We start from the raw sequence: 26944 nt of genomic DNA, 5'->3' as shown, positions 1-26944 counted from the left end.
TCATATATGGTATACAGATGATCATATATGGTATATAACTGATCATATCTGCTATATAACTGATAATATCTGGTATATAACTGATCATATCTGGTATATAACTGATCATATCTGGTATATAACTGATCATATCTGGTATATAACTGATCATATCTGGTATATAACTGATCATATATGGTATATAACTGATCGTATCTGGTATATAACTGATCGTATCTGGTATATAACTGATCCTATCTGCTATATAACTGATCATATATGGTATATAACTGATCGTATCTGGTATATAACTGATCATATCTGGTATATAGCTGATCATATCTAGCATATAACTGATCATATATAGTATATAACTGATCATATCTGGTATATAACTGATCATATCTGGTATATAACTGATCATATCTGTTATATAGCTGATCATATCTGTTATATAGCTGATCATATCTGGTATATAACTGATCATATCTAGTATATAACTGATCATATCTGGTATATAACTGATCATATATGGTATATAACTGACCATATCTGGTATATAACTGATCATATCTGGTATATAACTGATCATATCTGGTATATAACTGACCATATCTGGTATATAACTGATCATAGCTGGTATATAACTGATCATAGCTGGTACATAACTGAGCATGCCTGGTATATAACTGATCATATCTGGTATACAACTGATCATATATGGTATATAACTGATCATATCTGGTATATAACTGATCATATCTGCTATATAACTGATAATATCTGGTATATAACTGATCATATCTGGTATATAACTGATCATATCTGGTATATAACTGATCATATCTGGTATATAACTGATCATATCTGCTATATAACTGATCATATCTGTTATATAGCTGATCATATCTGGTATATAACTGATCATATCTAGTATATAACTGATCATATCTGGTATATAACTGATCATATCTGGTATATAACTGATCATATCTAGTATATAACTGATCATATCTGGTATATAACTGATAATATCTGGTATATAACTGATCATATCTGCTATATAACTGATCATATCTGCTATATAACTGATCATATATGGTATATAACTGATCGTATCTGCTATATAACTGATCATATCTGCTATATAACTGATCATATATGGTATATAACTGATCATATATGGTATGTAACTGATCATATCTAGTATATAACTGATAATATCTGGTATATAACTGATCATATCTGGTATATAACTGATCATATCTGCTATATAACTGATCATATCTGGTACAGTGCCTTGCGAAAGTATTCGGCCCCCTTGAACTTTGCGACCTTTTGCCACATTTCAGGCTTCAAACATAAAGATATAAAACTGTGTGTTTTTGTGAAGAATCAACAACAAGTGGGACACAATCATGAAGTGGAACAACATTTATTGGATATTTCAAACTTTTTTAACAAATCAAAAACTGAAAAATTGGGCGTGCAAAATTATTCAGCCCCCTTAAGTTAATACTTTGTAGCGCCACCTTTTGCTGCGATTACAGCTGTAAGTCGCTTGGGGTATGTCTCTATCAGTTTTGCACATCGAGAGACTGAAATTTTTTCCCATTCCTCCTTGCAAAACAGCTCGAGCTCAGTGAGGTTGGATGGAGAGCATTTGTGAACAGCAGTTTTCAGTTCTTTCCACAGATTCTCGATTGGATTCAGGTCTGGACTTTGACTTGGCCATTCTAACACCCGGATATGTTTATTATTCAACCATTCCATTGTAGATTTTGCTTTATGTTTTGGATCATTGTCTTGTTGGAAGACAAATCTCCGTCCCAGTCTCAGGTCTTTTGCAGACTCCATCAGGTTTTCTTCCAGAATGGTCCTGTATTTGGCTCCATCCATCTTCCCATCAATTTTAACCATCTTCCCTGTCCCTGCTGAAGAAAAGCAGGCCCAAACCATGATGCTGCCACCACCATGTTTGACAGTGAGGATGGTGTGTTCAGCTGTGTTGCTTTTACGCCAAACATAACGTTTTGCATTGTTGCCAAAAAGTTCAATTTTGGTTTCATCTGACCAGAGCACCTTCTTTCACATGTTTGGTGTGTCTCCCAGGTGGCTTGTGGCAAACTTTAAACAACACTTTTTATGGATATCTTTAAGAAATGGCTTTCTTCTTGCCACTCTTCCATAAAGGCCAGATTTGTGCAATATACGACTGATTGTTGTCCTATGGACAGAGTCTCCCACCTCAGCTGTAGATCTCTGCAGTTCATCCAGAGTGATCATGGGCCTCTTGGCTGCATCTCTGATCAGTCTTCTCCTTGTATGAGCTGAAAGTTTAGAGGGACGGCCAGGTCTTGGTAGATTTGCAGTGGTCTGATACTCCTTCCATTTCAATATTATCGCTTGCACAGAGCTCCTTGGGATGTTTAAAGCTTGGGAAATCTTTTTGTATCCAAATCCGGCTTTAAACTTCTTCACAACAGTATCTCGGACCTGTCTGGTGTGTTCCTTGTTCTTCATGATGCTCTCTGCGCTTTTAACGGACCTCTGAGACTATCACAGTGCAGGTGCATTTATACGGAGACTTGATTACACACAGGTGGATTGTATTTATCATCATTAGTCATTTAGGTCAACATTGGATCATTCAGAGATCCTCACTGAACTTCTGGAGAGAGTTTGCTGCACTGAAAGTAAAGGGGCTGGAAAATTTTGCACGCCCAATTTTTCAGTTTTTGATTTGTTAAAAAAGTTTGAAATATCCAATAAATGTCGTTCCACTTCATGATTGTGTCCCACTTGTTGTTGATTCTTCACAAAAAAATACAGTTTTATATCTTTATGTTTGAAGCCTGAAATGTGGCAAAAGGTCGCAAAGTTCAAGGGGGCCGAATACTTTCGCAAGGCACTGTATATAACTGGTCATATCTGCTATATAACTGATAATATCTGGTATATAACTGATAATATCTGGTATATAACTGATCATATCTGGTATATAACTGATAATATCTGCTATATAACTGATCATATCTGGTATATAACTGATCATATCCGGTATATAACTGATCATATCCGGTATATAACTGATCATATCTGCTATATAACTGATCATATAATACTTGAAATCTTTTTTAAACCTTTTTGAGTGCAATATTTACTGTTAAATTCTTCTCACTTTGTTTATTGTTTATTTCACTTGCTTTGGCAATGTAAACACGTTTCCCAATAAAGCCACTTTGAATTTAATTGAATTGAGATAGAGAGAGAGAGAGAGAGAGAGAGAGAGAGAGGGAGGGAGAGAGAGAGAGAGAGAGAGAGAGAGGGAGAGAGAGAGAGAGACTTGACACATCATGGAAAAATAGAAGTGCCGGTAACAGAGGGAGGTGAAGGGGTGTGTGGTTTGACTTCTGTGTGTGTTTCTTGTGTGCTTATGTGTTGTTGTATATATGTGTGTGTACCTTGGGGCGCCATGCATTGGCGCTGCCATCCTGGTGGAGGCGTGCGAGGGCGGGGCCCCAGGAGAGCCTCCAAGTCTGCAGGAAGGAGGAGGCCCTGAAGCTGCTGTCTGGAACCAACCTCCTCTGGAGACCCAGGGGGAAGGAGCAGCCTGAGACAGACAGACAGACAGACATTTTTATTTCCCTTCTTCCTTCTCTCAGGGATTCTATTCACCAGCATCTGAGATCTGTCCGTCCCTGCACCTCCTCCCTTCCCCCGGCCCCTGACCCCGATCACGGACTACCTGATGATGTACCTCTCAACCTCAGCTACAACATCTAATCACAACATACACCACCACTAAATGTGATCTGAGCTGTTACAAACTGTTACAAAGGTGTTCCTAACTGCCACAGGGACTCACTGTTGACGTCACAGCCCAGCAGCTCCATGCGAAGAGCAGGGTTCCTCTGGATGGTGACAGGCTGCAGTCTGATGTAGCGCCCCAGGATGGGGGGAGACAGATGGTTCTCCTTCACCTTGGAGCCATCCAGATTACCGTTAAATATCTGAAATAAACCAAAGTTATATCATTAACAGTAAGTACAAGAGGTAGCATGGTAGTATTGCATAGAACTACCCTGAGATATTTTAGGCATTGATGACATTTACAGTAACAAAAAGATACATGCATCTGCTCTCTGACTGCTGGTTTGTATGGTAAACAATTAAGCTCATGCTTTGTGGGTACAGTACTAGCCAGTAGGTACTGGTACAGATGGGTAAGGTACATGTAAGGTACTGACGTAAGTTGGCGTGGTGCTGTTCCCCCTGTAGTTAGTCCAGGTCTCCTGGTCTAGGCTGTAGGAGAGGGTGAAGTACATGATGAAGTAGTCCTTCAGGCCCAGAGAGGCTCTTGCACCCTGGGTCTGGATCCCATGGATCAGTGTGGGTCTTTGGAGGTCCAGCTGCATATAAGACATAACAGGAGACCAGGGTTGGGGCCAGTTCCATTTCAATTCAGTCAATTCAGGAAGTGAACTGAAATCCCAATTCCAATTTTTCTCATGAGTATAATTGGGCAGCTAAATCAGAGGGCATTTCAATCTACAAGATCTTTCACAGGAGAACAGGAATTTTATTGTTGAACCTGGATCCATGATTTCTGATCCGCGCCCATCCAGGCGTTGACAGAACCAGATAGCTCCAGCCTTGCCAGCCTGGCCTCCCAGTTACCTGGAAAACACATATATGCATTCAATCACACTGGCTAACTGTATGCAGGCCTAACACAGAGTAAAGTTTTCATAAACAGTAAGTCACTGATTCATCACGGCAATATTTCTCCATTCTAGAGGCTCACTTATGCGTTTACTGTGTACGAGCCTACTTTCTGACGTGAAATAACTTAATAATTAATAATAATAATTTATTGGATTTACACAACGCTTTTCCATAGTAAGGAGGGAAACTCACCTGTTCTACCACCAATGTGAAACACCCTAAGGTAATGCATGGCAAACTTCTTTCTGTCAAAACGCTCACCACACATCAGCTATAATGATTGAGAGGTGTGTAGTAACATTCTTGTGGTTACATTCTTGCATTGCTGAAGCTTGCTTACCTATGTGGTCTGATGCAGTGATCTGGGAATCGTCTATTCTTCCTGACCTCAACCCCAGAGGCTGGATGCATCCTGCCAGGCAATCACAGGAAATTACATTCCATTATTTATATTGTCCACATTTCACAAAAGAATAGCCAACAATGTCATTCTAAGACATTTCAAAGAACACATTTCACACTTCTGTCTCTTCAGTCTACTGAGTAAGGCTCTTGTGAGGTAACTATGTGTGGTACCTACATATGTTGGGAGATGTGGTATCTACATAAGTTGTGAGTTGTGGTACCTACATAAGTTGGGAGATGTGGTATCTACATAAGTTGGGAGTTGTGGTACCTACATAAGTTGGGAGTTGTGGTACCTACATAAGTTGGGAGTTGTGGTACCTACATAAGTTGTGAGTTGTGGTACCTACATAAGCTGGGAGTTGTGGTCTCTACATAAGTTGGGAGTTGTGGTCTCTACATAAGTTGGGAGTTGTGGTATCTACATAAGTTGGAAGTTGTGGTATCTACATAAGTTGGGAGTTGTGGTATCTACATAAGTTGGGAGTTGTGGTATCTACATAAGTTGGGAGTTGTGGTATCTACATAAGTTGGGAGTTGTAGTATCTACATAAGTTGGGAGTTGTAGTATCTACATAAGTTGGGAGTTGTAGTATCTACATAAGTTGGAAGTTGTGGTATCTACATAAGTTGGGAGTTGTGGTATCTACATAAGTTGGGAGTTGTGGTATCTACATAAGTTGGGAGTTGTGGTATCTACATAAGTTGGGAGTTGTAGTATCTACATAAGTTGGGAGTTGTAGTATCTACATAAGTTGGGAGTTGTAGTATCTACATAAGTTGGGAGTTGTGGTATCTACATAAGTTGGGAGTTGTGGTACCTACATAAGTTGGGAGATGTGGTACCTACATAAGTTGGGAGTTGTAGTATCTACATAAGTTGGGAGTTGTAGTATCTACATAAGTTGGGAGTTGTGGTACCTACATAAGTTGGAGTTGTGGTACCTACATAAGTTGGGAGTTGTGGTACCTACATAAGTTGGGAGTTGTGGTATCTACATAAGTTGGGAGTTGTGGTACCTACATAAGTTGGGAGATGTGGTACCTACATAAGTTGGGAGTTGTGGTACCTACATACTGTAAGTTGGGAGTTAGGGTACTTACATAAGTTGGGAGTTGTGGTACCTACATAAGTTGGGAGTTGTGGTACCTACATACTGTAAGTTGGGAGTTAGGGTACTTACATAAGTTGTGAGTTGTGGTACCTACATAAGTTGGGAGTTGTGGTATCTACATATGTTGGGAGATGTGGTATCTACATAAGTTGGGAGTTGTGGTACCTACATAAGTTGGGAGTTGTGGTATCTACATAAGTTGGGAGTTGTGGTACCTACATAAGTTGGGAGTTGTGGTACCTACATAAGTTGGGAGTTGTGGTATCTACATAAGTTGTGAGTTGTGGTATCTACATAAGTTGTGAGTTGTGGTATCTACATAAGTTGTGAGTTGTGGTACCTACATAAGTTGGGAGTTGTGGTCTCTACATAAGTTGGGAGTTGTGGTCTCTACATAAGTTGGGAGTTGTGGTATCTACATAAGTTGGGAGTTGTGGTATCTACATAAGTTGGGAGTTGTGGTATCTACATAAGTTGGGAGTTGTGGTATCTACATAAGTTGGGAGTTGTGGTATCTACATAAGTTGGGAGTTGTAGTATCTACATAAGTTGGGAGTTGTGGTACCTACATAAGTTGGGAGTTGTGGTACCTACATAAATTGGGAGTTGTGGTATCTACATAAGTTGGGAGTTGTGGTATCTACATAAGTTGGGAGTTGTGGTACCTACATAAGTTGGGAGTTGTGGTATCTACATAAGTTGGGAGTTGTGGTATCTACATAAGTTGGGAGTTGTGGTATCTACATAAGTTGGGAGTTGTGGTATCTACATAAGTTGGGAGTTGTGGTATCTACATAAGTTGGGAGTTGTAGTATCTACATAAGTTGGGAGTTGTGGTACCTACATAAGTTGGGAGTTGTGGTACCTACATAAGTTGGGAGTTGTGGTACCTACATAAGTTGGGAGTTGTGGTATCTACATAAGTTGGGAGTTGTAGTATCTACATAAGTTGGGAGTTGTGGTACCTACATAAGTTGGGAGTTGTGGTACCTACATAAGTTGGAGTTGTGGTACCTACATAAGTTGGGAGTTGTGGTATCTACATAAGTTGGGAGTTGTGGTATCTACATAAGTTGGGAGATGTGGTACCTACATACTGTAAGTTGGGAGTTAGGGTACTTACATAAGTTGGGAGTTGTGGTACCTACATAAGTTGGGAGTTGTGGTACCTACATACTGTAAGTTGGGAGTTAGGGTACTTACATAAGTTGGGAGTTGTGGTACTTACATAAGTTGGGAGTTGTGGTACTTACATAAGTTGGGAGATGTGGTACTTACATTAGTTGGGAGATGTGGTACCTACATAAGTTGGGAGTTGTGGTACCTACATAAATTGGGAGTTGTGGTACCTACATAAGTTGGGAGTTGTGGTACCTACATAAATTGGGAGTTGTGGTACCTACATAAGTTGGGATTTGTGGTTCCTACATGGGTTGTGAGGTGTGGTAGGCTACTTACGTGGGTTGTAGACCAGTAGTTTAGCCCTCATGCCGGCCAGCTGGTGCTCTCCTACTGTACACTCCACCATCCAGGTCCCCACCGTGGCCGGCCTCATCTCCACTGTTCCAAACACACCTGGAGAGGGGGGCAGAGACCAAGGTGTGACAGGTGACATTCTTGATTGACTATTATTTTATTGTGTGTGTGTGTGTGTGTGTGTGTGTGTGTGTGTGTGTGTGTGTGTGTGTGCGTGTGTGTGTGGTAACTGTGGTTGTGTGGTTGTGTATGTGTGGTAACTGTGGTTGTGTGGTTGTGTGTGTGTTTCTTAGTGTGTGTGTTTACCAGGATAGAGGTTGTACACCCCCATGCGATGCTCCTGCTCCTTGTGAATGCTGAAGGGCAGACCGTGGAAGTGGGCGGTGTGATACTCCCCGTCACTCCCGACGTTCAGCAGGTGCCACCTGACTTGCTGGTGCTGGGCAACCATCAGACCAGGAAGTGTCTCTGCCACGTAGCCGTTTATGGCTAAGGTAACATGGAAAGATTTTCCAGATAAAGTAATCTCAAACACAAACAATCGATCAGATACAGTGCCTTGCGAAAGTATTCGGCCCCCTTGAACTTTGCGACCTTTTGCCACATTTCAGGCTTCAAACATAAAGATATAAAACTGTATTTTTTTGTGAAGAATCCACACAAGTGGGACACAATCATGAAGTGGAACGACATTTATTGGATATTTCCAACTTTTTTAACAAATCAAAAACTGAAAAATTGGGCGTGCAAAATTATTCAGCCCCTTTACTTTCAGTGCAGCAAACTCTCTCCAGAAGTTCAGTGAGGATCTCTGAATGATCCAATGTTGACCTAAATGACTAATGATGATAAATACAATCCACCTGTGTGTAATCAAGTCTCCGTATAAATGCACCTGCACTGTGATAGTCTCAGAGGTCCGTTAAAAGCGCAGAGAGCATCATGAAGAACAAGGAACACACCAGACAGGTCCGAGATACTGTTGTGAAGAAGTTTAAAGCTGGATTTGGATACAAAAAGATTTCCCAAGCTTTAAACATCCCAAGGAGCACTGTGCAAGCGATAATATTGAAATGGAAGGAGTATCAGACCAATGCAAATCTACCAAGACCTGGCCGTCCCTCTAAACTTTCAGCTCATACAAGGAGAAGATTGATCAGAGATGCAGCCAAGAGGCCCATGATCACTCTGGATGAACTGCAGAGATCTACAGCTGAGGTGGGAGACTCTGTCCATAGGACAACAATCAGTCGTATATTGCACAAATCTGGCCTTTATGGAAGAGTGGCAAGAAGAAAGCCATTTCTTAAAGATATCCATAAAAAGTGTCGTTTAAAGTTTGCCACAAGCCACCTGGGAGACACACCAAACATGTGGAAGAAGGTGCTCTGGTCAGATGAAACCAAAATTGAACTTTTTGGCAACAATGCAAAACGTTATGTTTGGCGTAAAAGCAACACAGCTGAACACACCATCCTCACTGTCAAACATGGTGGTGGCAGCATCATGGTTTGGGCCTGCTTTTCTTCAGCAGGGACAGGGAAGATGGTTAAAATTGATGGGAAGATGGATGGAGCCAAATACAGGACCATTCTGGAAGAAAACCTGATGGAGTCTGCAAAAGACCTGAGACTGGGATGGAGATTTGTCTTCCAACAAGACAATGATCCAAAACATAAAGCAAAATCTACAATGGAATGGTTCAAAAATAAACATATCAAGGTGTTAGAATGGCCAAGTCAAAGTCCAGACCTGAATCCAATCGAGAATCTGTGGAAAGAACTGAAAACTGCTGTTCACAAATGCTCTCCATCCAACCTCACTGAGCTCGAGCTGTTTTGCAAGGAGGAATGGGAAAAAATGTCAGTCTCTCGATGTGCAAAACTGATAGACACATACCCCAAGCGACTTACAGCTGTAATCGCAGCAAAAGGTGGCGCTACAAAGTATTAACTTAAGGGGGCTGAATAATTTTGCACGCACAATTCTTCAGTTTTTGATTTGTTAAAAAAGTTTGAAATATCCAATAAATGTCGTTCCACTTCATGATTGTGTCCCACTTGTTGTTGATTCTTCACAAAAAAATACAGTTTTATATCTTTATGTTTGAAGCCTGAAATGTGGCAAAAGGTCGCAAAGTTCAAGGGGGCCGAATACTTTCACAAGGCACTGTATGAGTATGAACCTAAACAAACAGAGAAATTCACTAGAAATCAATTTTTATAAATTTATCATGAAACTATTATTGACATTAGGAGGGAGTCTGAATAACTCTACTGTACCTGCGAACTTGTTGCTGAGCTGAAACCAGGGGTCATCTTTCTGTGCCTGGCAGGGTGGGGTGCAGTACCGACGGATGTTCTCGTCCAGGTACCAGCTCTTGGTCTCGTCGAAGGTGTGGAAGAGGAGGGCGTACTCCTGTAGGTTGGGCTGTAGATTCAGTTGGGGGTGGAGGGTGCCTGGTTTACAGATTACTAAGGGGCCAATCAGACCAGAGTGGAGGTCCTTCTCCTGTTGCAGGGGTGAGAACAGAACACAAAGCCACACAGTCAAATACGCACGCCAGAACAATACGTGCATGCAGGGAAAAGCATGTCAAAACACTGATAAGCTATCTAAGGAAAATAAAATACACTTATGAGGCCTAACTATGAGCTAGCTTTGTAATATACAGTAAGTGTTGACAGTGCCACCTGCCTTATTCTGTGTAGAATAGTAGGCCCCTGCCTTACAGTCAAACTCTGCAGCGGTGGGCCCTTGCTTCCTGGTGATCCTCCAGGTATAGACCCTGACCTCTCCAGGCTGGACCGCCTCCCCAGGGACCCCCGCCACCCCAGCCCCGGAGGACTGACCATCACCCTGGCTCTTATCATACACCCCATGAAGGTGCAGGGAGTACGGCCTGGACGCCATGTTCTTGAAGGTCACCTGTCAAGATCAAGATCAGGATCAAGATCAAGATCAGGATCAAGATTAAAAACAGGATCAAGATTAAGATCGGGTGAATGTTTAACAGCAGAACACACAGAATCTGATGAGATGCCATGAAAATAATATTGCAGTGAATTCAGGGGGTAACACAACCGGGATTAAAACCAGGGTTCCTGCAACTGTCCAGAACCTTAGCCACTACACCAAGAACTCCGAAACACCTGGACGAGGTTAGTAGTAGTTGAGCTAAGGCCACTAAAATATGAATTGATTTGAAACATCTGTGAATTAATAAGATGATCATTGATCTCCACTCACGGTAAGGAGGTCGTTGACCTCAGCTTTAATGATAGGGCCCATGAGTCCCAGATGTTCCTGCAGCTCTCCTCTGGTGACGGGGATCTGGAAGTTTCTATCACTGAAGGCTCTGAACACCACCTTCTTATATTCCGCCAGGAACTTCCTCATTCCCCTACGCCTCTCTCTGGGGAGTGAACAGTTGACAGTTGATTAGCTGATCAATACCCTGATAAAAGACAGCTTGCCGTTAATCAATACCCTGATAAAAGACAGCTTGCCGTTGATCAATACCCTGATAAAAGACAGCTTGCCGTTAATCAATACCCTGATAAAAGACAGCTTGTCATTGATCAATATCCTAATAAAAGACAGCTTGTCGTTGATCAATATCCTAATAAAAGACAGCTTGCCGTTAATCAATACCCTGATAAAAGACAGCTTGCCGTTGATCAATATCCTGATAAAAGACAGCTTGCCGTTAATCAATACCCTGATAAAAGACAACTTGCCGTTAATCAATACCCTGATAAAAGACAGCTTGCAGTTAATCAATACCCTGATAAAAGACAGCTTGCCGTTAATCAATACCCTGATAAAAGACAACTTGTTGTTAATCAATACCCTGATAAAAGACAGCTTGCCGTTGATCAATACCCTGATAAAAGACAGCTTGCCGTTGATCAATACCCTGATAAAAGACAGCTTTCCGTTGATCAATATCCTAATAAAAGACAGCTTGCCGTTGATCAATACCCTGATAAAAGACAGCTTTCCGTTGATCAATATCCTAATAAAAGACCGCTTGCCGTTAATCAATACCCTGATAAAAGACAGCTTGCCGTTGATCAATACCCTGATAAAAGACAGCTTTCCGTTGATCAATATCCTAATAAAAGACAGCTTGCCGTTGATCAATACCCTGATAAAAGACAGCTTGCCGTTGAAACGTTGGTAAATAAATTATTGCATTGGAGCTACTAGAGAGCAGCTTTTCCTTTACTTTTAAACTGAGCTGATCAATCAGAAACCAGATTTATTTAGAAATCTATCTAAAATGAATAGTCAAAGAGATGGGGCCAAACACAGATTAAGCCTAGTTCTGGACTAAAGAGCATATTCAATTGAGATTCTCCATTGAAGTGCTCCCCAAAGACTAAGCATAAGTGTCCAAGAAACCAGATACTTACAAAAGCCAAACACTACCTTGTTTTTATGAGCTGATGTGGTTTCCTGATCCCATAGTTCCATGTGATCTCCTGTGCAGCGATGTAGTAGCTGCGGTATTGTCCATCTGTGGTCCTCAGGTCCAGGTTGTCCTCTGACCCTATGTAGGCTGTCCCAGTGTCTTCCTCACTATAGTCATCATACTCCAGAGACACTGCGTTCCTGGGAGCCGTTTTGTTGTCATTGGAGACATTGGAGAAGTCTAGATCCAACAAATCTAGTAGAGGTGTGTCCAGCTCTGTGTGAGTGTTGTTGCTTAGGGGATGCACATCTCCAGCTTTCTGCTCCTCCACCTTCAGCTGATCCAACACCTCCACCTTCTGCTCCTCCCTCTGCTGCTGCACCTTCAGCTGATCCAACACCTCCACCTTCTGCTCCTCCCTCTGCTGCTGCACCTTCAGCTGATCCGGGAGAGCTTCCAAAGTTTTGTTCAGGGGGTCTAGATCCATCCATCCGTCTAACTCCAAGAGTAGAGGGTCCTTATCTGCATGATTGGTGGTTAGGGGATGTGAATCTCGATCCAGCTCCCCCTTTTGCCTCTCCCTCTGCTCCTGCACCTTTAAGAACCCCTCACCCTGTGCCTCCTGCTCCTCCTGCTGATCCAACACCTCCACCTTCTGCTCCTCTCTCTGCTCCTGCTCTAGTGCCTCCCCATACACCCGACCCTTCCACTCCTTCAGAACCTCCTCCTCACAGTTCTCCACCAGCTTGTTGCGCTCTCCATTCTCTCCACCCTCCAACCCGGCCTGGCGTCTCTGTCTCCCGTTCCCCCCCTGCTCCCCACCCAGGTCCCCTCCCTCCTGGTTCTCTGAAGCCTTCCACTCCCCATCCATCTCCAGTTGCTCCAGAACATCTGTGGGGATCCCTCCCTGGGAAAGCAGGTTGGCCTCCTCATCAGCAGACGACACCGTCACATACCTGACCTCACAAATTGACCTCTGGTCCCCTGCCTTAAATGTGACATTGTTATCAGACCCGTGGTCCCCTGATTCTCCGATGGCGACTTCGTTATCTGTGTCATTTCCTGTTTGCGGTGTTGTTGTGTTCTGGTTTAAGCCAGGTTGCTTCCTGCAGACTCTGACAGCTACGGTCCTGTTCTGTGGCTGGGGGTGGAGGGATCTGGGTTTGAAGAAGTGGTCTACGTAGTCAGGCAGGACGTCCTCCAGGCCATACTCTACATCTTCGTTGTCCACCAGCAGTTCAATGTTACAAGACAGGACGGAGTAGCGGGCGCTCATGCCACGGCTTTTCAGGCGGCTGTCGAACGCACTGATCTCCCACTCACCTTAGGATGAAAAAAACATCAGCTCACAACGCTCCAGAAAACACCTCTCAGGGTCAGGTTTTAGTAGGACGCACCGTAGTGAAAACCTGTGTTCTTAATGGACCTGTAGCACCTCCCTGTTTAAAATATGTTCTTCCATTTGATGCCTACTGAATACAACTGCAGTAGGATCATTTAACCTTTGACCTTACCGATTAGCTGAGACTCCATGGTAACGGTCTCCCCGGACATTGGGAAGAGTGTGAGGACGGACTCGTACACGTTGTCCTTCATGAAGGGGTTTCCTGTGAAGTAGACGGACAAGAAGTCGCTCTGCGTCCCCACGTTGGACAGGTGCCAGAAGGTCACGTCATCCTTACACACCTGGACCCTCTGCTCGTTGAACATAATCCCATTCACGTCTGTAAACAAAAATGAGATCAAGATAAAAAACATAGCACACAAAAAGGGTGACAGAGCAGACATGTGTCACCACTTTCATCAAGAACCAAGATAACCAGGCAGGAAAACCTTACTTACTGTAGATGACATTGGAGTTGTAGAAGTCAGGGTCTGTAGGGTTGACCATGGAGGGGTCTTTGCTGTACTTCTGAATGTTGTCATTGATGTACCAACTCTTGTTCTCATCAAACACAGCAAACATCAACTGCTTCACTTTATCTGGGCCCACCTGCAAGTTGGACATCTTAGGTTATGATAACCACAAGAACACTGCTACAAACAACAACATCTAAGTTATCAGTGTATGACTTGATCAAGCTGCAAGAGAAATAATGCACTGATATGTCATATTGGGCCAGTTTCAGGGACACATCTCTATTCTTCAATGAAAGTTATTCTTATTCCAAGACTAGACTTAATCTGTGTCTGAAAAACCAACCCTATGTGTCATTATGGACATATTAAGTGTCGATTCTCACCAGCCGCCCCCTGGTGTCCATGGAGTCCTTCTTGCAGATGAGGAGGGGTCCTATGAGGCCAGTGGCCAGATCTCTCTCAGGGTTGATGGTACTCTGGTACAGACGGGTCAGACACTGGGGGTCTCCCTCCAGGGGCCCATCCTCTGCTGTTAGTTTCCACACATACCCATATGTCCCGTTGGGGGGTACAGCCAGGGAGCGTAGGTCCTTTTCACCCTCTACACACACACACATAGACACTGATGACTAATGACTTAGGAATGACTAAGAGACTAAGAGATTTTATTAGTCTAACAGAATGACTATTATGACTATTAGAATGACTATTAGACTAATAAAACGTTTTATGAGTTTCTCCAGACCTCAACATATTAACACACCGGATATGATGACTATTCCATAAAGGATTTAGTTATGATTCCAAACCTAAATGCATAGTCAGAAAATATTATCTTGCTTCATCTTATCATAATGCCAGTTCTTACCGTTCTCTGTTTTCCTCAGTGGAGAAATCCTGGTGAGGCCGTTTGGATACATGTTGAAAGGACGACTTGCCAGGTTCTTGAACACTATCTGAAGAAACAATTGGAATGATCTTTACTTTCTTTACTATCTATTCAGATACATATTCTTTGCTTGTTTGTTTTGTTGATTGTGGTACACACCTGGAAGTGTTCGTCCACCTGTCCTCTGAGCAGTGGTCCCAGCAGTCTTTTAACAGGTGATTTCCTCTTGGTGAAGGTCTGGTCAGTGTATTCTACATACACCACCTTCTTATATTCATGACCCAGCTGATGAGGCCCCCTGGGAAAGTATTCCGATAACAGTTGACTGGAACACAAAGACAGTAGAGGGAGGGTAGTATCAGTATTTTTAGGATCATGAACTCTCTCCCTTTCCTGTCCTAGTCTTTTTCTGGCTATACACACTCTCTCTGACCCTCTCCCTTTCTCGGTCCTCCCTCCCATCTGAACTATTATTTTCCATTTCACTCCCAGTCTTCCTTTCTCTCACCCCCCCCCCCCCCCCCCCCCTCCCACTCTGTCGCCCCTTTACCCTCTTTCCTACCTGTCACCCTGGCTGAGGTGGGGTCCCCTACCTGTCACCCTGGCTGAGGTGGGGTTCCCTACCTGTCACCCTGGCTGAGGTGGGGTCCCCTACCTGTCACCCTGGCTGAGGTGGGGTTTCCTTCCTGTCACCCTGGCTGAGGTGGGGTTTCCTACCTGTCACCCTGGCTGAGGTGGGGTTTCCTACCTGTCACCCTGGCTGAGGTGGGGTTTCCTACCTGTCACCCTGGCTGAGGTGGGGTCTCCTACCTGTCACCCTGGCTGAGGTGGGGTCTCCTACCTGTCACCCTGGCTGAGGTGGGGTTTCCTACCTGTCACCCTGGCTGAGGTGGGGTTTCCTACCTGTCACCCTGGCTGAGGTGGGGTTTCCTACCTGTCACCCTGGCTGAGGTGGGGTTTCCTACCTGTCACCCTGGCTGAGGTGGGGTCTCCTACCTGTCACCCTGGCTGAGGTGGGGTTTCCTACCTGTCACCCTGGCTGAGGTGGGGTACCCTACCTGTCACCCTGGCTGAGGTGGGGTCTCCTACCTGTCACCCTGGCTGAGGTGGGGTTTCCTACCTGTCACCCTGGCTGAGGTGGGGTTTCCTACCTGTCACCCTGGCTGAGGTGGGGTCCCCTACCTGTCACCCTGGCTGAGGTGGGGTTTCCTACCTGTCACCCTGGCTGAGGTGGGGTCCCCTACCTGTCACCCTGGCTGAGGTGGGGTCTCCTACCTGTCACCCTGGCTGAGGTGGGGTTTCCTACCTGTCACCCTGGCTGAGGTGGGGTTTCCTACCTGTCACCCTGGCTGAGGTGGGGTCCCCTACCTGTCACCCTGGCTGAGGTGGGGTTTCCTACCTGTCACCCTGGCTGAGGTGGGATTTCCTACCTGTCACCCTGGCTGAGGTGGGATTTCGTACCTGTCTCGCTCACTGAGGTGGGGTTTTGTACCTGTCTCGCTCACTGAGGTGGGTTTTTGTACCTGTCTCGCTTACTGAGGTGGGGTTTTGTACCTGTCTCGCTTACTGAGGTGGGGTTTTGTACCTGTCTCGCTCACTGAGGTGGGGTTTTGTGATAATGTTTTTTTTTGCATTGTTTGTAACTCATTTTGTACATAATGTTGCTGCTTCCGTCTCTTATGACCGAAAAGAGCTGCTGGACATTAGAACAGCGATTACTCACCTTGAACTGGACAAATATTTTTTATTTAATGAGGCCGACGTGAAGCATATACTGCTTTGTAGAGACAAGGCCCAAATCCCCATAATTTGCGTGAAGAAAAGACAGAGAAAAAGGGGGTGGAAGGCGGGGTGCCTTGTAAGAGTTCGCCGAAGAGTAGGTAAACCACCACTACCCTCCGTATTATTGGCCAACATGCATTCATTTGAAAACAAACTGGACAATTAAGACTATCCTACCAATGGGACAGTAAAAAACTGTATATATCTTATGTTTCACCAAGATGTGGCTCTACAATGATACGGATAGTATAGAGCTGGCTGGCTTTTCTGTGCATCGGCAGGACAGAGCAGCTACGTCTGGTAAGACGAGGGGCGTGGGCATGTGTCTATTTGTCAATAACTGCTGGTGAGCGATGTCTAATATTAAAGAAGTGTCAAGGTATTGCTCACCTGAGGTAGAATACCTCATGATAAGCTGTAGACCACACAATCTACCAAAAGAGTTCTCATCTATATTATTCATAGCCATCTATTTACTACCACAAACCGTTGCTGACACTAAGACCGCACTCAACGAGCTGTATTCAGCCATGAGCAAACAGGAAAATGCTCATCCAGAAGCGGCGCTCCTAGTGGCCGGGGACTTTAATGCAGGTAAACTTAAATCTGTTTTACCTCATTTCTACCAGCATGTCACATGTGCAACAAGAGGAAAATACATTCTAGACCACACACAGAGAAGCATGCTCTCCCACCCCCTCCATTTGGCAAATCTGACCATAAATATATCTTTCTGATCCCTGTTTACATGCTAAAATTAAAGCAGTAAGTTACAGTGACTCCCTCAGTACGGAAGTGGTCAGATGACACAGATGCGACGCCACAGCACTGTTTTTGCTAACACAGACCAGAATATGTTCCAAGATTCATCCAATGGCATTGAGGAGTATACCACCTCAGTCACCGGCTTCATCAATATAAGTGCATCAACGACGTCGTCGCCACAGTGACCATACATACATATCCCAACCAGAAGCCATGGATTACAACACCTGCACTGAGCTAAAGGCAGAGCTGCCGCTTTCAAGGAGCAGGACACTAATATAAGAAAACCAGTCATGCCCTCAGAAGAACCATCAAACAGGCAAAGCGTCAATACAGGAGTAAGATTGAATCTTACTACACCGGCTCTGACGCTCGTCAGATGTGGCAAGGCTTGAAAACTATTATGGACCACAAAGGCAAATCAAGTCGATAGCTGTCCAGTGACGCGAGCCTACCAGACGGGCTAAATGCGTTTTATGCTCGCTTCAAGGCAAGAAACACTGAAGCATGCATGAGAGCACCAGCTATTCCAGACGACTGTGTGATTACGCTCTCCGTAGCCGATGTGAGCAGGACTTTTAAACAGGTGAACATTTACAAAGCGGTGTCTCCACTGACATTTTCAACCTCTCCCTGACCCAGTCTGTAATACCTACATGTTTTAAACAGACCAGCATGTGCCCAAGAAAGCGAAGGCAACCTGCCTAAATGATTACCGCCCCGTAGCACTCACGCCGGTAGCCATGAAGTGCTTTGAAAGGCTGGTCATGGCTCACAACAACACCATCATGCTGGAAACCCTAACCCCACTCCAACTTGCATACCGCCCCAACAGATCCACAGATGATGCAATCTCAATCGCATTCCACACTGCTTTTTACCACCTGGTCAAAAGGAACACCTATGTGAAAATACTGTTCATTCACTACAGCTCAGCATTCAACACCACATTACCCACAAAGCTCATCACTAAGCTAAGGACCCTGAGACTAAACACCTCCCTCTGCAACTGGATCCCGGACTTGGGTAGGCAAGGGTAGGCAACAACAAATCTGCCATATTGATCCTCAACACTGGGGCCCCTCAGGGGTGCGTGCTCATCCCCTCCTGTACTCCCTGTTCACACACAACTGTGTGGCCGGGCACGCCTCCAACATCACCATTAAGTTTACTGACGACACAACAGTGGTAGGCCTGATCACCGACAACGATGAGACAGCCTATAGGGAGGAGGTCAGTGACCTGGCAGTGTGGTGCCAGGACAACAACCTCTCCCTCAATGTGAGCAAGACAAAGGAGTTGATCGTGGACTATAGGAAAAGGAGGGCTGAACAGGGCCCCATTAACATTGACAGGGCTGAAGTGGAGCGGGTCGAGAGTTTCAAGTTCCTTGGTGTCCACATCACCAACGAAGTACCATGGTCCAAACACACTAAGACAATTTTGATGAGGGCACGACAACACCTTTTCCCCCTCAGGAGACTGAAAAGATTTGGCATGGCTCCCCAGATCCTGAAAAAGTGAAAAAGTTCTAAAGCTGCACCATCGAGAGCATCCTGACTGGTTGCATCACCGCCTGGTACAACTGCTCGGTATCTGACCGTAAGGCGCTACAGAGGGTAGTGCATACGGCCCAGTACATCACTGGAGCCAAGTTTCCTGACATCCAGGACCCATATTACTAGGCAGTGTCAGAGACATACCCAAACAAGGACCAAAAGACTCGTTAACAGCTTCTACCCCCAATTTTATTACATTTTTTACTTAAGTTTATTCAGTAAATATTTTCTTAACTCTATTTCTTGAACTGCATTGTTGGTTAAGGGCTTGTAAGTAAACATTTCACGGTAAGTTCTACGCCTGTTGTATTCGGCGCATGTAACAAATACAATTTTATTTGTACCTGTCTCCCTCACCGAGGTGGGGTTTTGTACCTAGCTCCTTAACTGAGGTGGGGTTTTGTACCTGACTCCTTAACTGAGGTGGGGTATTGTACCTGTCTCCCTCACTGAGGTGGAGTTTTGTACCTGTCTCCCTCACTGAGGTGGCGTTTTGTACCTGTTTCCTTAACTGAGGTGGGGTTTCGTACCTGACTCCTTAACTAAGGTGGGGTTTTGTACCTGTCTCCTTAACTGAGGTGGGGTTTCATACCTGTCTCCTTAACTGAGGTGGGGTTGCGTACCTTGCTCCTTAACTAAGGTGGGGTTTTGTACCTGTCTCCTTGTTGCATCTCTAGGGGCGCTATTTCATTTTTGGATAAAAAACGTTCCCGTTTTAAGCTCGACTATGCATATTCTTGACAGTTTTGGAAAAGAAAACACTCTGAAGTTTCAGAATCTGCAAAGATTTTGTCTGTAAGTGCCCCAAAACTCATTCTACAGGCGAAACCAAGATGAAACGTCAAACAGGAAATGAGCAGAATTTCTGAAGCTCTGTTTTCTAATGTCTCCTTATATGGCTGTGAATGCGACAGGAATAAGCTTAGACCTTCTGCCGTTTCCCCAAGATGTCGGCAGCATTGTGACATATTTGTAGGCATATCATTGGAAGATTGACCATAAGAGACTACATTTTCCAAGTGTCCGCCTGGTGTCCTGCGTCGAAATTGGTGCGCAAAGCCAGGTGCAAGTATTTTTCCATTTGATTGAGAGGAGAAACCATGCTTCCACGAACGATATATCATCGAAGAGATATGTGAAAAACACCTTGAGGATTGATTCTAAACAACGTTTGCCATGTTTTCAGTCGATATTATGGAGTTAATTTGGAAAAAAGTTCGCGTTTTGAGGACTGAATTTTCGTTTTTTTTTGGTAGCCAAATGTGATGTACAAAACGGAGCTATTTCTAATACACAAAGAATCTTTTTGGAAAAACTGAGCATTTGCTATCTAACTGAGAGTCTCCTCATTGAAAACATCCGAAGTTCTTCAAAGGTAAATGATTTTATTTGAAGGCTTTTATGTTTTTGTTGAAATGTTGCGTGCTGGATGCTAACGCTAATGCTAATGCTAAATGCTACGCTAGCTAGCTACTTTTACACAAATGATTGTTTTCCTATGGTTGAGAAGCATATTTTGAAAATCTGAGATGACAGTGTTGTTTACAAAAGGCTAAGCTTGAGAGATGGCATATTTATTTCATTTAATTTGCGATTTTCATGAATAGTTAACGTTGCGTTATGGTAATGAGCTTGAGTCTGTATTCACGATCCCGGATCCGGGATGGGGAGATCAGAAAGGTTAACTGAGGTGGGGTTTCTTACCTGTTTCCTTAACTGAGGTGGGATTTCGTACCTTGCTCCTTAACTAAGGTGGGGTTTTGTACCTGTTTCCTTAACTGAGGTGGGATCTCGTACCTGTCTCCTTAACTAAGGTGGGGTTTTGTACCTGTCTCCTTAACTGAGTTGGGGTTTCATACCTGTCTCCTTAACTGAGGTGGGATTTCGTACCTGTCTCCTTAACTGAGGTGGGGTTTCATACCTGTCTCCTTAACTGAGGTGGGATTTCGTACCTTGCCCCTTAACTAAGGTGGGGTTTTGTACCTGTCTCCTTAACTGAGGTGGGGTTTTGTACCTGTTTCCTTAACTGAGGTGGGATTTCGTACCTTGCTCCTTAACTAAGGTGGGGTTTTGTACCTGTCTCTTTAACTGAGGTGGGGTTTCATACCTGTCTCCTTAACTGAGGTGGCGTTTTGTACCTGTTTCCTTAACTGAGGTGGGATTTCGTACCTTGCTCCTTAACTGAGTTGGGGTTTTGTACCTGTCTCCTTAAAGTGAGGTTTCGTACCTGTCTCCCTGGCTGAGGTGGGGTGCGTAATCCCAACTGATCTCCTCAGCAGCAATGTAATGGACCCAGACTTTGTTCTTCCCCCCTCGAGAGCGCCCCACAGCCCGACTTTTCACAGGCTTAAACACAAATAACTCAAACATGTCATCTCCATATTCATAGTCCTCCTCATTCTCAGACTGCTGGACCCGACGCACGTCAGGACCGGGCACCGTCACAGGCTCTGGGCAGTCCTCCACCTCAAAGACTGCACTCATGCCCACTGGAACAAAGATATACAAAGACATCTTATAGCACCTCATAAGACACCTTATGAACACCTTAGAGCACATTCTCAACAACATAATTATTCATGCAACTCGGGCTCAAATGTATAAGTCTCACTCTGGTACCTCACACAGGAGTGTCAAATCAAATTGGGAACTTTCAAATTTATCAAAACTTTATTTCACAACTTTGCGAGAACATACTCTTACCGTGGCTGTTTGCTTGGATCTGACAGCTGATGAGGAACTTCCCCTGAGTGCTGGGCTTCATCTCCGCCGTGGTAAAGGTCATAGGGGTCATCTCCACAGTAACCTTACGGTGGGCCATCACCTGGAATGACATGGGTAGAGTTAGGCTCAGACTGAAATGCTGCTGAACTGGTTACACATTCTTACAAATGTTTTATAACAACTTCATTGTCAAAACCTTCTGAAATTAGTAATGATTTGTTGACAGCTTTAAGTAAACCCTGATTTAAACTTGAATTATCTGCTGTACCTGCAGAGTGTGATCCTGGAACTGTATAGAGTGGATCTCTGGAGACGTTTCCATTCCAATGAGATGCCAGAACACATGATCTCGTCCCTGGCACATCGTCAGACCTACACACATACCAAACATAGTTGACAACAGGACTAAACTGTTGACTCTATACAGTAACATGTTAAACTAGCTCCTGACCTGGTAAAGTTGAGTTGACGTATCCATTGATAGTGTGGTACTGTTTTCTTGCACTGGCCTTCTTAAATCTTTCCCGGAAACTCCCCACCTCTCCGTACCAGCTCTTACTCTCATCAAAAACAGCAAAGAGCAGAATAAACTCTCTGCTTTTCCGAACTCCATTATCTGTAAATGCAGCTGTGAGAACCCAAGGGAAGCAGAGAATACAGATAACACATTAGCTGATTGATCTGAATATCACAGGGTACATTTGGTGAAATTACGCATTTGGTGAAATGATGCATTTGGTGAAATTACTCATTTGTTCAAATTACTTATTTGGTCAGATTACTCATTTGTTTAATAGTCAGGCCATGTGGTAGTCTGGGTATTAAGCTTCATAATGTGCAGTAAACTATTGACAATCCCTACTTAGTACGACGTTTATATGATTCAGACCTCCTTCTGTTCACATAGTCTTTCCATTAGGTAGGATAGGATCACTGTATGACTGAGAGCAGAGCACATAATGAGTCCCAGTCAGCTATGAGTCCAGCAGCCACATTCATTTCCTCCTTTACCAGGCAGATATGTGTCACAGTGGGTCTGACTGTACTGTAAGGGGAGTGTGATACGTAGAGAGAAAGTTGTGGAAGGTGTGTGAGATCAACATATCAGGAATAAAGTTGTGATGTAATCTGGACGTAAGGTATGTGGGATCAACATATCAGGAATAAAGTTGTGGTGTATCTGACCGTAAGGTATGTGGGAGTAACATATCAGGAATAAAGTTGTGATGTATCTGACCGTAAGGTATATGGGATCAACATATCAGGAATAAAGTTGTGGTGTATCTGACCGTAAGGTATGTGGGAGTAACATATCAGGAATCAAGTTGTGATGTATCTGACCGTAAGGTATATGGGATCAACATATCAGGAATAAAGTTGTGATGTATCTGGATGTAAGGTATGTGGGATCAACATAGCAGGAATAAAGTTGTGTCTCTAACTTGATTTGCAGATGAGCAGAGCCCCGATGAGCCCAGAGTTGAAGTCTTGTACAGTGTCCACCTGGGAGGAGTAGGAGTAGGTGAGGCATTCTGGGTCTCCCACGGTCGGACCGTCATTAGGGTTGATGTCCCAGACGTACTTGTAGTATCCTCCTGGAGCAACCGCATCATCCTCCTTCTCCTGGCTAGAAGTGGCATCATCGTATCCGGCCCCTAGAGAGAAAGAGATATACTGCTAGGAATATACGTGTGTACACACAGAGACTGACATAGCAGATACATGCTTGCGGGAACACACTCATTTGATACATTTGGCGCCGGAGAGGATGGCTGCTGTTTTATTGGCTCTTAACCAACTGTGCTGTTTTGTTTGTTTTTCCGCATTGTTTGTAACTTATTTTGTACAAAATGTTGCTGTTACCGTATCTTATGACCGAAAAGAGCTTCTGGACATCAGAACAGCGATTACTCACCTCAAATTGAACAAATAATTTTTCAAGGAGCGGGACTCAAACCCGGAAGCTTATAAGAAATCCTGCTATTCCCTCCGACGAACCATCAAACAGGCAAAGCGTCAATACTGGACTAAGATTGAATCGTACTACACCGGCTCCAACGCTCGTCAGATGTGGCAGGGCTTGCAAACTATTACAGACTACAAAGGGAAGCACAGCCGAGAGCTGCCCAGAGACACAAGCCTACGAGACAAGCTCAATAACTTCTATGCTTGCTTCCAGGCAAGTAACACTAAAACAGGCATGAGAGCATCAGCTGTTCCGGACAACTGTGTAATCACGCTCTACTCAGCCGATGTGAGTAAGACCTTTAAACAGGTCAACATTCACAAGGCCGCAGGGCCAGACAGATTACCAGGACGTGTACTCCAAGCAATGCGCTGACCAACTGGAGTGTCTTCACTGACATTTTCAACCTGTTCCTGACCGAGTCTGTAATACCAACATATTTTAAGCAGACCACCATTGTCCCTGTGCACAAGATCACTAACGTAACCTGCCTAAATGACTACCGACCGGTGGCACTCACATCTGTAGCCATGAAGTGCTTTGAAAGGCTGGTCATGGCTCACATCAACACCATTATCCCAGAACCCTAGACCCACTCCAATTTGCATACCGCCCCAACAGATCTACAGATGATGTAATCTCTATTGCACTCCACACTGCCCTTTCCCACCTGGACAAAAGGAGCACCTATGTGAGAATACTATTCATTGACTACAGCTCAGTGTACAACACCATAGTGTCCTCAAAGCTCATCAATAAGCTAAGGACCCTGGGACTAAACACCTCCCTCTGCAACTGGATCCTGGACTTCCTGACGTGCCGCCCCCAGGTGGTGAGGGTAGGTAACAACACATCCTCCACACTGACTATTTGCATTGCCTCCCCCCCTTCTACGCTGCTGCTACTCTCTGTTATTATCTATGCATAGTCACTTTAATAACTCTACCTACATGTACATATTACCTCAATTACCTCGACACCGGTACCTCCGCACATTGATTCTGTCACGGTACCCCCTGTATGGAGCCCCGCTATTGTTATTTACTGCTGCTCTTTAATTATTTGTTACTTTTCTTTCTTACTTTAAAAAAAAATTATCTTAAAACTGCGTTGTTGGTTAAGGGCTTGTAAGTAAGCCTGTTGTAGTCGGAGCGTGTGGCAAATACAATTTTATTTGATTTGATTTGATACACACACACACACACACACACACACTTAATTCAAGTGTACAACAGTGGGGAAGCCCTTTATTGGGTTCAGTATACTTTATAACACTAGTTCTAGGATGTGACAGTGGCTTACAATTTACGGTAAGTTAGTAGATAGACACACAGATTTAGTATTTATGGTAAGTTAGTAGGTAGACACACAGATTTAGTGTTTACGGTAAGTTAGTAGATGGACACGCATATTTAGTATTTACTGTAAGTTAGTAGGTAGACACGCAGATTTAGTATTTATGGTAAGTTAGTAGGTAGACATACATATTTAGTATTTACTGTAAGTTAGTAGGTAGACACGCAGATTTAGTATTTATGGTAAGTTAGTAGGTAGACATACAGACAATACCCTCAGACTGTTTCCAGTAGTAAGCTAGTAGGTAGACATAAAGACATTACCCTCAGACTGTTTCCAGTAGTAAGTTAGTAGGTAGACATAAAGACATTACCCTCAGACTGTTTCCAGTAGTAAGCTAGTAGGTAGGCATAAAGACATTACCCTCAGACTGTTTCCAGTAGTAAGTTAGTAGGTAGACATAAAGACATTACCCTCAGACTGTTTCCAGTAGTAAGCTAGTAGGTAGACATACAGACAATACCCTCAGACTGTTTCCAGTAGTAAGCTAGTAGGTAGACATAAAGACATTACCCTCGGATTGTTTCCAGTAGTAAGCTAGTAGGTAGGCATAAAGACATTACCCTCAGACTGTTTCCAGTAGTAAGTTAGTAGATAGACATAAAGACATAAAGACATTACCCTCAGATTGTTTCCAGTAGTAAGCTAGTAAGTAGGCATAGAGACATTACCCTCAGACTGTTTCCAGTAGTAAGTTAGTAGGTAAACATAAAGACATAAAGACATTAACCTCAGACTGTTTCCAGTAGTAAGTTGGTAGGTAGACATAAAGACATAAAGACATTACCCTCAGACTGTTTCCAGTAGTAAGTTAGTAGGTAGACATAAAGACATTACCCTCAGACTGTTTCCAGTAGTAAGTTATTAGGTAGGCATAAAGACATTACCCTCAGACTGTTTCCAGTAGTAAGTTAGTAGGTAGACATAAAGACATTACCCTCAGACTGTTTCCAGTAATAAGTTAGTAGGTAGACATAAAGACATTATCCTCAGACTGTTTCCAGTAGTAAGTTAGTAGGTAGGCATAAAGACATTACCCTCAGACTGTTTCCAGTAGTAAGCTAGTAGGTAGACATAAAGACATTACCCTCAGACTGTTTCCAGTAGTAAGCTAGTAGGTAGGCATAAAGACATTACCCTCAGACTGTTTCCAGTAGTAAGCTAGTAGGTAGACATAAAGACATTACCCTCAGACTGTTTCCAGTAGTAAGTTAGTAGGTAGACATAAAGACATTACCCTCAGACTGTTTCCAGTAGCTGACCCCCACAGGGCTGATGCTGTAGGGCTGGGACGCCAGGTTCTTAAAGTGCACCACCACCCTGTCACTGGCCTGGGCATGGATCACCGGACCCTGGATACCTGCAACACAAAGCACTCTGTTTCTCTCTCTGTGTGTGTGTGTGTGTGTGTGTGTGTGTGTGTGTGTGTGGTGGTCAGCGGTGGAAAAATTACTCGCTTGTCATACTGGAGTAAAAGTAAAGAAACCTTAATAGAAAATGACTCAAGTAAAAGTAAAATATGACTTGAGTAAAAGTCTAAAAGTGTTTGGTTTAAAATATAAGGATCAAAAGTAAATGGAATTGCTAAAATATGCTTAAGTATCAAAAGTAAAGTATAAACCATTTCCAATTCCTTTTATTAAGCAAACCAGACGGCACCATTTAATTGTTGTTATTTTTATTGACGGATAGCAAGGGGCACACTCCAACACTCAGACATAATTTACAAACGAAGCATGTGTTTAGTGATTCCGCCAGATCAGAGGCAGTAGGGATGACCAGGGATGTTCTCTTGATAAGTGTGTGAATTGGACCATTTTCCCATTAAAATGTAACGAATACTTTTTGCTGTCAGGGAAAATGTATGAAGTAAAAAGTACATAATTCCTTTAAGAATGTAGTGAAGTAAACATAAAAGTTGGC

The 26944-nt window shown here is 43.7% G+C and overlaps 1 protein-coding gene across 1 annotated transcript in view; it reads right to left on the bottom strand.

The window, feature by feature from the left end:
• The window catches only part of LOC139391200 (coagulation factor VIII-like), a 34281-nt gene that overhangs the window by 6419 nt on the left and 918 nt on the right, over positions 1-26944 (bottom strand). The window contains exons 3-24 of the mRNA XM_071138813.1: positions 26259-26381; positions 23142-23354; positions 22151-22327; positions 21968-22071; positions 21679-21799; positions 21203-21464; positions 15029-15194; positions 14849-14936; positions 14364-14581; positions 13963-14113; positions 13635-13844; positions 12138-13443; positions 10953-11118; positions 10401-10631; positions 9986-10214; positions 8010-8192; positions 7686-7802; positions 5048-5119; positions 4574-4659; positions 4230-4391; positions 3848-3992; positions 3444-3592 (exon numbers count right to left, since the gene is read on the bottom strand). Coding sequence (XP_070994914.1) covers positions 3444-3592; positions 3848-3992; positions 4230-4391; positions 4574-4659; positions 5048-5119; positions 7686-7802; positions 8010-8192; positions 9986-10214; positions 10401-10631; positions 10953-11118; positions 12138-13443; positions 13635-13844; positions 13963-14113; positions 14364-14581; positions 14849-14936; positions 15029-15194; positions 21203-21464; positions 21679-21799; positions 21968-22071; positions 22151-22327; positions 23142-23354; positions 26259-26381 — 4679 coding nt within the window. The remainder of the gene's footprint in view (positions 1-3443; positions 3593-3847; positions 3993-4229; positions 4392-4573; positions 4660-5047; positions 5120-7685; positions 7803-8009; positions 8193-9985; positions 10215-10400; positions 10632-10952; positions 11119-12137; positions 13444-13634; positions 13845-13962; positions 14114-14363; positions 14582-14848; positions 14937-15028; positions 15195-21202; positions 21465-21678; positions 21800-21967; positions 22072-22150; positions 22328-23141; positions 23355-26258; positions 26382-26944) is intronic.

This window comes from Oncorhynchus clarkii, chromosome 31, assembly GCF_045791955.1.
Source record: "Oncorhynchus clarkii lewisi isolate Uvic-CL-2024 chromosome 31, UVic_Ocla_1.0, whole genome shotgun sequence".
Lineage (NCBI taxonomy): Eukaryota > Metazoa > Chordata > Actinopteri > Salmoniformes > Salmonidae > Oncorhynchus > Oncorhynchus clarkii.
This window is presented reverse-complemented; position numbering and strand designations above follow the sequence as displayed.